This window comes from Engystomops pustulosus, chromosome 4 (assembly GCF_040894005.1).
Source record: "Engystomops pustulosus chromosome 4, aEngPut4.maternal, whole genome shotgun sequence".
Taxonomy (NCBI): Eukaryota; Metazoa; Chordata; class Amphibia; order Anura; family Leptodactylidae; genus Engystomops; species Engystomops pustulosus.
In genome coordinates, this window is record NC_092414.1 from 216,661,102 (window position 1) to 216,673,443 (window position 12,342).

Consider the following 12,342-nt stretch of genomic DNA (forward strand, 5'->3'; position numbering starts at 1 on the left):
GCCGCCACCCTAAGTCGCGATATCCCTTGGCGTGCACCTCATTTATGCTTTGGGCATTGGCCGCACACATCATGTAACCAGTGAAGATGTGACAATATTTATTGTGCAAAATAGTTAAAGTGGGGGTTTTTTTTGTCTATTTTTCTGCAAAAGGGTTAAAAAAAAACGCATTAAAAACACGAAAACATTTGGAGAGACACATCTATTAGCAAAGGGTTAATTGCGTGTGGTGCGGTTCTTTCTGAGCATGCGCACTACACTAACACTAACCACAAGCGGCCGCTCAGAGATAAACGCGCATGCGTGAAACCCTCCATGCGCTGAGGCGAGCTTGGCCTCTTTCCAACGTGACTTCCGCGCAGCAGAAAATTTCTAAAATCATGAAGTAGAAGTGAGAAACATTACTAAAATCATAATAAAACACTAGGAACCGGAGACAAAAACAAAACTATAATGATGGAGATGACTCGTACCGGAAGTCGGCCGCGCTAGCACCGCTGCATGACGGGAGATGTAGTTTATTCTTCGCCGCACGCCGGGAGTTGTCACCCCGAGACCATGGAGGAAAGCGCCGAGCACAGACCCCTGTATGGAGGAGCCTTCACCGCCCTGCTGCCCCCCAATACACGGGATGTCAGGTGCCGCTGTGTGTCATGTGTGTGCACCCGGGGTCATGTATGATGTATATACCTCCTCCTGTATACACTGGGCTCAGGATTAGAGTGTCAGCTCCTGGGGTTATATATATGATGTATATACCTCCTCCTGTATACACTGGGCTCAGGATTAGAGTGTCAGCTCCTGGGGTTATATATATGTTGTATATACCTCCTCCTGTATACACTGGGCTCAGGATTAGAGTGTCAGCTCCTGGGGTTATATATATGTTGTATATACCTCCTCCTGTATACACTGGGCTCAGGATTAGAGTGTCAGCTCCTGGGGTTATATATATGATGTATATACCTCCTCCTGTATACACTGGGCTCAGGATTAGAGTGTCAGCTCCTGGGGTTACATATGATGTATATACCTCCTCCTGTATACACTGGGCTCAGGATTAGAGTGTCAGCTCCTGGGGTTATATATATGATGTATATACCTCCTCCTGTATACACTGGGCTCAGGATTAGAGTGTCAGCTCCTGGGGTTACATATGATGTATATACCTCCTCCTGTATACACTGGGCTCAGGATTAGAGTGTCAGCTCCTGGGGTTATATATATGATGTATACACTGGGCTCAGGATTAGAGTGTCAGCTCCTGGGGTTACATATATAATGTATATACCTCCTCCTGTATACACTGGGCTCAGGATTAGAGTGTCAGCTCCTGGGGTATATATATGATGTATATACCTCCTCCTGTATACACTGGGCTCAGGATTAGAGTGTCAGCTCCTGGGGTTATATATATGATGTATACACTGGGCTCAGGATTAGAGTGTCAGCTCCTGGGGTATATATATGATGTATATACCTCCTCCTGTATACACTGGGCTCAGGATTAGAGTGTCAGCTCCTGGGTTTATGTATATGATGTATATACCTCCTCCTGTATACACTGGGCTCAGGATTAGAGTGTCAGCTCCTGGGGTATATATATGATGTATCTACCTCCTCCTGTATACACTGGGCTCAGGATTAGAGTGTCAGCTCCTGGGGTATATATATGATGTATATACCTCCTCCTGTATACACTGGGTTCGGGATTAGAGTGTCAGCTCCTGGGGTTATATATATGATGTATATACTCCTCCTGTATACACTGGGCTCAGGATTAGAGTGTCAGCTCCTGGGGTTACATATATAATGTATATACCTCCTCCTGTATACACTGGGCTCAGGATTAGAGTGTCAGCTCCTGGGGTTATATATATATGATGTATACACTGGGCTCAGGATTAGAGTGTCAGCTCCTGGGGTTATGTATATGATGTATATACCTCCTCCTGTATACACTGGGCTCAGGATTAGAGTGTCAGCTCCTGGGGTTATATATATGATGTATATACCTCCTCCTGTATACACTGGGCTCAGGATTAGAGTGTCAGCTTCTGGGATTATATATATGATGTATATACCTCCTCCTGTATACACTGGGCTCAGGATTAGAGTGTCAGCTCCTGGGGTTATATATATATGATGTATACACTGGGCTCAGGATTAGAGTGTCAGCTCCTGGGGTTATGTATATGATGTATATACCTCCTCCTGTATACACTGGGCTCAGGATTAGAGTGTCAGCTCCTGGGGTTATATATATGATGTATATACCTCCTCCTGTATACACTGGGCTCAGGATTAGAGTGTCAGCTCCTGGGGTTATATATATGATGTATAAACCTCCTCCTGTATACACTGGCCTCAGGATTAGAGTGTCAGCTCCTGGGGTTATGTATATGATGTATATACCTCCTCCTGTATACACTGGGCTCAGGATTAGAGTGTCAGCTTCTGGGATTATATATATGATGTATATACCTCCTCCTGTATACACTGGGCTCAGGATTAGAGTGTCAGCTTCTGGGGTTATATATATGATGTGTATACCTCCTCCTGTATACACTGGGCTCAGGATTAGAGTGTCAGCTCCTGGGGTATATATATGATGTATATACCTCCTCCTGTATACACTGGGCTCAGGATTAGAGTGTCAGCTCCTGTGCGCTCACTATAGACATGTTTTTCCACCAGTGACCTCCGTGAGATCCCTGATAACCAGGAGGTGTTTGTCCACGCTCACACGGATCAGAGCCTGATTGTGGAGCTGCTGGAGTACCAGGAGGGGATGTCGGACCCGGACGCTGCCAGGTGAGGGGGAGATTTCTATTGGTTGCAGTTATCACATTGGCCACCAGATGGCAGTACATCCTTGTGAGACAACACTTTACTGCTTTGCTGTAAAAGCTTCTCTGCACACCATAGGATTCAGGGTATGTGTTAACCCCTTCCTCACTCGGACGCTCCTTTCTCTGCTGCAGATACCACTTTGAAGACGTCGCTGCCAGTAATGAGGCCCAGGGCAGGGCGGAGGTGGTGAGTGTGGAGCCCCTGCCGCTGGCACAGCTATCCCTCAGCGGCTGCTCCAGTGCATGGGCACTCACAGGGCACCAGCTCGTCTCCAAATTCAATGAGCAGGTAGGTCGGCCACTCACACTGTGCTCTGTCCTGTTGGGAGTTGTAGTTTAGCAGAGATTAAGTGCGGACGGGTCCTCATTGAGTTCTGCTGCAAGATTGTCGCATGTAAATTTTTTTCCTTTTTAGGCCCAGAATACGGTGAAGATACATATGGCGTTATTTCGGATACCGCAGCACGCCACCGACCTCCTGGTGACCTTCAATGACCCGGTAGCCATTGAGTAAGTTAAACAGATAGGAGGAGCTATGAGTCTGCCCCTCCCCCTGCAGGATGATACAGATAGTGGGTGGAGCTATGACATGCCCCTCCCCCTGCAGGGTGATACAGACGTTGGGGGAGCTATGAGTCTGGCCCTCCCCCTGCAGGATGATACAGACAGTGGGTGGAGCTATGACATGCCCCTCCCCCTGCAGGGTGATACAGACGTTGGGGGAGCTATGAGTCTGGCCCTCCCCCTGCAGGATGATACAGACAGTGGGTGGAGCTATGACATGCCCCTCCCCCTGCAGGGTTATACAGACATTGGGGGAGCTATGAGTCTGGCCCTCCCCCTGCAGGAGGATACAGAGGGTGGAGCTATGACATGCCCCTCCCCTGCAGGATGATACAGAGGGTGGAGCTATGACAGGCCCCTCCCCCTGCAGGGTTATACAGACAGTGGGTGGAGCTGTGAGTCTGCCCTATTATATCTGATGCTATTCTATCCGTGTGATCTCTGTCTCTTGTCTTCCCCAGTCCCTCCAGCAGTAGTTCGGTTTCCGTCTCCTCTGGGGTTTATTCTCCTTGGACACTTGATGATTTCCATCGTCTCCTGTGCAGTTTCCAGCTCCAGGATCCGGGAGTCTTCGGCTGATGAGGATGTGATGACAATGAGGTGGATATTTAGGCCCCCCGGGGTCCGCACCCTGTAACCTGGGGGAGGGGAGTATATAAGGACCTGAGGAAGGTCACAGCCTCCTGGAAGGACCTGGGTTCCTTTTAACCCCTTTTTCTACACTACATGTAATTCTGTATATAAAACATATATTTTGATAAATAATTTTCCAAATCTTATGTGTTGTATTGATTTTCCATACTGTGAGGATGAAGAGTATTCACTCCCTCAGACAATAATACTGCCCCCTATGTACAAGAATATAACTACTATAATACTGCCCCCTATGTACAAGAATATAACTACTATAATACTGCCCCCTATGTACAGGAATATAACTACTATAATACTGCCCCCTATGTACAGGAATATAACTACTATAATACTGCCCCCTATGTACAAGAATATAACTACTATAATACTGCCCCCTATGTACAGGAATATAACTACTATAATACTGCCCCCTATGTACAAGAATAGAACTACTATAATACTGCCCCCTATGTACAGGAATATAACTACTATAATACTGCCCCCTATGTACAAGAATATAACTACTATAATACTGCCCCCTATGTACAGGAATATAACTACTATAATACTGCCCCCTATGTACAGGAATATAACTACTATAATACTGCCCCTATGTACAGGAATATAACTACTATAATACTGCCCCCTATGTACAGGAATATAACTACTATAATACTGCCCCCTATGTACAGGAATATAACTACTATAATACTGCCGCCTATGTACAGGAATATAACTACTATAATACTGCCCCCTATGTACAAGAATATAACTACTATAATACTGCCCCCTATGTACAGGAATATAACTACTATAATACTGCTCCATATGTACAAGAATATAACTACTATAATACTGCCCCCTATGTACAAGAATATAACTACTATAATACTGCCCCCTATGTACAGGAATATAACTACTATAATACTGTCCCCTATGTACTGGAATATTACTACTATAATACTGCCCCCTATGTACAGGAATATAACTACTATAATACTGCCCCCTATGTACAAGAATATAACTACTATAATACTGCCCTCTATGTACAAGAATATAACTACTATAATACTGCTCCCTATGTACAGGAATATAACTACTATAATACTGCTCCCTATGTACAGGAATATAACTACTATAATACTGCCCCCTATGTACAGGAATGTAACTACTATAATACTGCCCCCTGTGTACAGGAATATAACTACTATAATACTGCCCCCTATGTACAGGAATATAACTACTATAATACTGCCCCCTATGTACAGGAATATAACTACTATAATACTGCCCCCTATGTACAAGAATATAACTACTATAATACTGCCCCCTATGTACAGGAATATAACTATTATAATACTGCCCCCTATGTACAGGAATATAACTACTATAATACTATCTCCTATGTACAAGAATATAACTACTATAATACTGCCCCTATGTACAGGAATATAACTACTATAATACTGCCCCCTATGTACAGGAATATAACTACTATAATACTGCCTCCTATGTACAGGAATATAACTACTATAATACTGCCCCCTATGTACAGGAATATAACTACTATAATACTGCCCCCTATGTACAAGAATATAACTACTATAATACTGCCCCCTATGTACAAGAATATAACTACTATAATACTGCCCTCTATGTACAAGAATATAACTACTATAATACTGCCCCCTATGTACAGGAATATAACTACTATAATACTATCTCCTATGTACAGGAATATAACTACTATAATACTGCCCCCTATGTACAGGAATATAACTACTATAATACTGCCCCCTATGTACAGGAATATAACTACTATAATACTGCCCCCTATGTACAAGAGTATAACTACTATAATACTGCCCCCTATGTACAGGAATATAACTACTATAATACTGCCCCCTATGTACAAGAATATAACTACTATAATACTGCCCCCTATGTACAGGAATATAACTACTATAATACTGCCCCCTATGTACAGGAATATAACTACTATAATACTGCCCCCTATGTACAGGAATATAACTACTATAATACTGCCCCCTATGTACAGGAATATAACTACTATAATACTGCCCCCTATGTACAGGAATATAACTACTATAATACTGCCCCCTATGTACAGGAATATAACTACTATAATACTGCCCCCTATGTACAGGAATATAACTACTATAATACTGCCCCCAATGTACAGGAATATAACTACTATAATACTGCCCCCTATGTACAGGAATATAACTACTATAATACTGCCCCCTATGTACAGGAATATAACTACTATAATACTGCCCCCTATGTACAAGAATATAACTACTATAATACTGCCCCCTATGTACAAGAATATAACTACTATAATACTGCCCCTATGTACAGGAATATAACTACTATAATACTGCCCCCTATGTACAAGAATATAACTACTATAATACTGCCCCCTATGTACAGGAATATAACTACTATAATACTGCCTCCTATGTACAGGAATATAACTACTATAATACTGCCCCCTATGTACAAGAATATAACTACTATAATACTGCCCCCTATGTACAAGAATATAACTACTATAATACTGCCCCCTATGTACAAGAATATAACTACTATAATACTGCCCCCTATGTACAGGAATATAACTACTATAATACTGCCCCCTATGTACAGGAATATAACTACTATAATACTGCCCCCTATGTACAATTATATAACTACTATAATACTGCCCCCTATGTACAAGAATATAACTACTATAATACTGCCCCCTATGTACAAGAATATAACTACTATAATACTGCCCCATATGTACAAGAATATAACTACTATAATACTGCCCCCTATGTACAGGAATATAACTACTATAATACTGCCTCCTATGTACAGGAATATAACTACTATAATACTGCCCCCTATGTACAAGAATATAACTACTAGAATACTGCCCCCTATGTACAGGAATATAACTACTATAATACTGCCCCTATGTACAGGAATATAACTACTATAATACTGCCCCCTGTGTACAGGAATATAACTACTATAATACTGCCCCCTATGTACAGGAATATAACTACTATAATACTGCCCCCTATGTACAGGAATATAACTACTATAATACTGCCCCCTATGTACAGGAATATAACTACTATAATACTGCCCCCTATGTACAGGAATATAACTACTATAATACTGCCCTCTATGTACAAGAATATAACTACTATAATACTGCCCCCTATGTACAGGAATATAACTACTATAATACTGCCCCCTATGTACAAGAATATAACTACTATAATACTGCCCCCTATGTACAGGAATATAACTACTATAATACTGTCCCCTATGTACAGGAATATAACTACTATAATACTGCCCCCTATGTACAAGAATATAACTACTATAATACTGCCCCCTATGTACATCTTCTACCTGAGGGGTTTGAGGAATATTTTGGATTCCTGCCTCTAATCTTCCTCCACACTGTTGAGTCCCGTTATCCTCCGCTCATTAGTCCTTTTGTCCTGACCTTTCCTCATGAAGAACACTTGTCCCTATAATTAGACCGGGGACACAGGACTGGAGGTTAGAGGTCGTTCTATTTAGGAAATTCATGTCGTTAATGGGGCAGAGACATCCACCGATGGTTTCCACAAGTCCTAGGACCCTGTGTCATGTCATTTCTGCACAGTTCTGATATAATATCATATGGAGCACAAGTAATACTGCCATACGGTGAAGAAAAAGTCCTACCAGAAGGTATAATAATAATATCACACTACGGTGATACAGATAATAGCGCCATGTGGTGTAGAGATCATCCCATACTGTGGAAAAAGATACTGCCATATGGTGTATATATAATACTGCAGCATGGGGAAATTACCATAATACCACAGTGCGGTTATAAAATAATCCTGCCCTATGGTCTGTAAATGTAATCCTGCCATAAAGTATATAAATAACACCGCAGTGCGCTGAGAAATATAATACTGCCATATAGTATGTGTCGCACGATGGAAAACCAATACCGTAAGGGAAAATAACGCTGCCACATGGTGACTCGTCTTTTTTTTTTTATTATTTTTTTTTATTTAAAGCTTTATTTATAAATCCAAAGAAATTCAGACCTGAACATATTTCTCTCCATATTCCATAAAATACATACAAGTTACTCAGCTGCCATGGCTGCCCAGGCTAATCTGTATGTACCCATAGAGGGCGCTATCGTGCTACCCATGATGCCATTCAGCGTCCAGAGGTTCTTGTCTTCTGCAGCACAAGACTAAAGGGGCAATAAGGCAAAATAGAAGACGACATGGGACGGGCAAAAGAGGAAGGAGAAAAAATAACCAAGTAGGTAAAAAAAACTCAACTATGACTCCCTCTAATATCTCCGGTATGTCTTTAGTTTTGTCTGCATTGTATCGTTAGGACACTATATCAATGCCCAAGCAGGAGATTAAAGGGTTATTCTATAATGTACTCGATATAACAAAATAACACATTCTCTAATTCACTGTCACTGTTAACAAAAATGCAGCCTATGAGATGTAATTCCAACCTTAGTCTATCAGTCCTGGTGTACACAATTTTGGTTGCCCCAGGATCCGACCATAAATCTTCTTCTGAGTAGGTTCAGGCAGGACAGATTCTTTGCATGAATAGCTTCTCCTGTCTGCAGGATGCAGTGTTCCCTGCCCCTCCCCCTGCAATACAAGACAAGCTCAGGCACAGGCACTTCCTGTCGGCAAGCAGCAGTGTGCAGAGACTTGCTCTACAAGCTACAGATAATGTCTTTATAGCAGAGCTGACTCTGTGTGTGTTATAGGGGAGGTAGCAGGGCTGATAGTGTCATTGTGTGTTATATCCATCTCCTGGATCTCAACTCTCTCTATGTGGCAGATTCCAGTGAATGTTCAGAAGCTAAATAAAAGTGTATATAAACCCTGCACCCTGATAATCTAAGCACATTGTAAGCACACAGCATCTCCTAGCACTAGAGGAATCATGAGGAATCAGGGCACACTGGGGCCGTGGGGCGGCACTACTCATATACCGTATATACAGCATGTCACTTGGTTATACAGCAGAGGAGGACGGTGACAATGAGTAGGAAGCCCTCATGTTCTGGGCTTCTGGTCCCCATCATATACAGTCCCCTGGTGACCAGCAAGCGAGGAGACCTGGAGGTGGGAACACATTGTCATCCCTGAGCTACTGACACGTGAAGGTCACGTCCTGAGTGTGGGACACAGAAGCATCACCACTGACATCCACTAGGAGGCGATGACCTTCATGAGATACTACGGAGAGAGAAGATGACCATGTCCTATGGAGGAGACCAACCCGGACTATTGGAGGAGGGAGAAGGTCATGTACATTATAACGGTGATTGCATTAAGGGTGACCAAGCCATGTCCTATACCAGTGATGGCGAACCTTTTAGACACCGAGTGCCCAAACTACAACCAAAACCCACGTATTTTTCGCAAAGTGCCAATCCAACAATTTAAGCAGTAACTTATTATTAACTACTCTTTCACGGGTTTAAATTGTATAGGCACCTGAGGTCACCAATACAATAGAAAGAAGGAAAACAAGTTTGGATTATCATTGTAGCTTCCTTCTGGGGTCCTGGGCTGCCTGGGACTGCAAGACACCTTGAGTCCTGTCTGGCAAACTCTACCCTGGGGTGATGGCAAGGGTGCCCATATAGAGGGTGCTGAGTGCCACCTCTGGCACCCGTGCCATAGGTTCGCCTCCACTGTCTTATACCCATTGAGGATGGAGAAGACGATCTTCATCTACTGGAGGACATTTTTATCAGTGTGTAAAATCATGTTCTCCCCAGGCTGAAGATGGAGAAGGCCGGGTCCTATATAGGGGGAATATTTTTAGGATGGGCAAGACTATTTCCTATTTAGTTTGAGGATGAAAGAAACCAAAATCTGTATGGAGAGACTGCCGGACGACCTCTTTGAGGGTTAACAAAACCATGTCCTAGGCAGGTTGATGATGGAGAATCTGTCTTCCTATCCGGGGTCTTCTTTATCCGTAGAGTAGTTGATAACACAAGGTGATTTAAGTTGATTAGTTGAGGATAAAGTAAAACACATCCCAACTGCTTAGGGATTAAGATGACCCAACGGGTGGAGGAGTAAACCACATACTATACAGGTTGGGGGTTGAGCAGGTCATGCACCATATATGTTGGGGATTGAGGAAACCATATCCTATACAGGTCAGAGCTAGAGGAGATCATATCATACACAGGTCAGGAATGGAGGAGACCATGTCCTCTATTGGTTGGAAATGGGAGCTTTGTGTCCTATATAGGTCAGGGCTGGAGGAGACCATATACAGAGGTCAAGAATGGAGGAGACCATGTCCTGTGGCAAGTAACTGGATAAGTTATACGTATGAATACTTTGACGGTAAAGAAGGCTACATTCGATAAAGGTTGGTATGGAAAAGACCACGTCCTATACAGGTTGAGGATTGAGAAGAGCACGTCCCATACAGGGTTGGGGATTGAGAAGAGCATGTCCCATACGGGGTTGGGGATTGAGAAGAGCATGTCCCTTACGGGTTGGGAATTGAGAAGAGCACGTCCCATACAGGGTTGGGGATTGAGAAGAGCACGTCCCATACAGGGTTGGGGATTGAGAAGAGCACGTCCCTTCCAGGGTTGGGGATTGAGAAGAGCATGTCCCTTCCAGGGTTGGGGATTGAGAAGAGCATGTCCCTTACGGGGTTGGGGATTGAGAAGAGCACGTCCCTTACAGGGTTGGGGATTGAGAAGAGCACGTCCCTTACAGGGTTGGGGATTGAGAAGAGCACGTCCCTTACAGGGTTGGGGATTGAGAAGAGCACGTCCCTTACAGGGTTGGGGATTGAGAAGAGCATGTCCCTTACAGGTTGGGGATTGAGAAGAGCATGTCCCTTACAGGTTGGGGATTGAGGAGAGCATGTCCCTTCCAGGGTTGGGGATTGAGGAGAGCATGTCCCTTCCAGGGTTGGGGATTGAGGAGAGCACGTCCCTTCCAGGGTTGGGGATTGAGAAGAGCATGTCCCTTCCAGGGTTGGGGATTGAGGAGAGCACGTCCCTTCCAGGGTTGGGGATTGAGGAGAGCACGTCCCTTCCAGGGTTGGGGATTGAGAAGAGCATGTCCCTTACGGGGTTGGGGATTGAGAAGTGCATGTACGGGGTTGGGGATTGAGGAGAGCACGTCCCTTCCAGGGTTGGGGATTGAGAAGAGCATGTCCCTTACGGGGTTGGGGATTGAGAAGAGCATGTCCCTTACGGGGTTGGGGATTGAGGAGAGCATGTCCCTTCCAGGGTTGGGGATTGAGGAGAGCATGTCCCTTCTAGGGTTGGGGATTGAGAAGAGCACGTCCCTTCCAGGGTTGGGGATTGAGAAGAGCATGTCCCTTCCAGGGTTGGGGATTGAGGAGAGCACGTCCCTTACAGGGTTGGGGATTGAGAAGAGCACGTCCCTTCCAGGGTTGGGGATTGAGAAGAGCACGTCCCTTCCAGGGTTGGGGATTGAGAAGAGCATGTCCCTTACGGGGTTGGGGATTGAGAAGTGCATGTACGGGGTTGGGGATTGAGGAGAGCACGTCCCTTCCAGGGTTGGGGATTGAGAAGAGCACGTCCCTTACGGGGTTGGGGATTGAGAAGAGCATGTCCCTCCCAGGGTTGGGGATTGAGGAGAGCACGTCCCTCCCAGGGTTGGGGATTGAGGAGAGCACGTCCCTTCCAGGGTTGGGGATTGAGGAGAGCACGTCCCTTCCAGGGTTGGGGATTGAGGAGAGCACGTCCCTTCCAGGGTTGGGGATTGAGGAGAGCACGTCCCTTCCAGGGTTGGGGATTGAGGAGAGCACGTCCCTTACAGGGTTGGGGATTGAGAAGAGCACGTCCCTTACAGGGTTGGGGATTGAGAAGAGCATGTCCCTTACAGGGTTGGGGATTGAGAAGAGCATGTCCCTTACAGGGTTGGGGATTGAGAAGAGCATGTCTCTTCTGGAGAGCTGGAGAAGACCATGTTCTCTACAGGTTGGAAATGGGGGGATTCATGTTGCGTACAGGTCAAGGTTTGAGAAGACTGTGTCTTAAGACAAGTTGGGGTTAGACAACATCATGGTCTACGCAGAAGGATAAATGGATCACTGGATAAGGCTGCTTTGAAGGTGTGAAGGCCACGTTCTGCACAGGTTGGAATGATGAAGACCAAGTCCTCTACAACGTGAGGATGGAGGAGGCGATGTCCAGAGTATAGGGACATCGTTT

General features: G+C 44.5%; 1 protein-coding gene across 1 annotated transcript; it reads left to right on the forward strand.

The window, feature by feature from the left end:
* The first annotated feature begins 309 nt into the window (after positions 1–309).
* On the forward strand, positions 310–4,195 carry RANGRF (RAN guanine nucleotide release factor). Its single transcript, XM_072149942.1, has 5 exons — positions 310–638; positions 2,698–2,814; positions 2,985–3,141; positions 3,268–3,362; positions 3,878–4,195. Exons 1-5 carry the CDS (start codon positions 502–504, stop codon positions 3,993–3,995), a joined length of 624 nt encoding a protein of 207 aa, XP_072006043.1. The 5' UTR covers positions 310–501; the 3' UTR covers positions 3,996–4,195.
* The last annotated feature ends 8,147 nt before the right edge of the window (positions 4,196–12,342 follow it).

Excerpts from the sequence above, each read along its gene's own strand:
- RANGRF (XM_072149942.1), top strand. The coding sequence starts at position 502 with ATGACGGGAGATGTAGTTTATTCTTCGCCGCACGCCGGGAGTTGTCAC. Across the intron at positions 639-2,697 it reads CCCAATACACGGGATGTCAG|TGACCTCCGTGAGATCCCTG; the intron begins GTGCCGCTGTGT and ends TTTTTCCACCAG. Across the intron at positions 2,815-2,984 it reads TCGGACCCGGACGCTGCCAG|ATACCACTTTGAAGACGTCG; the intron begins GTGAGGGGGAGA and ends TCTCTGCTGCAG.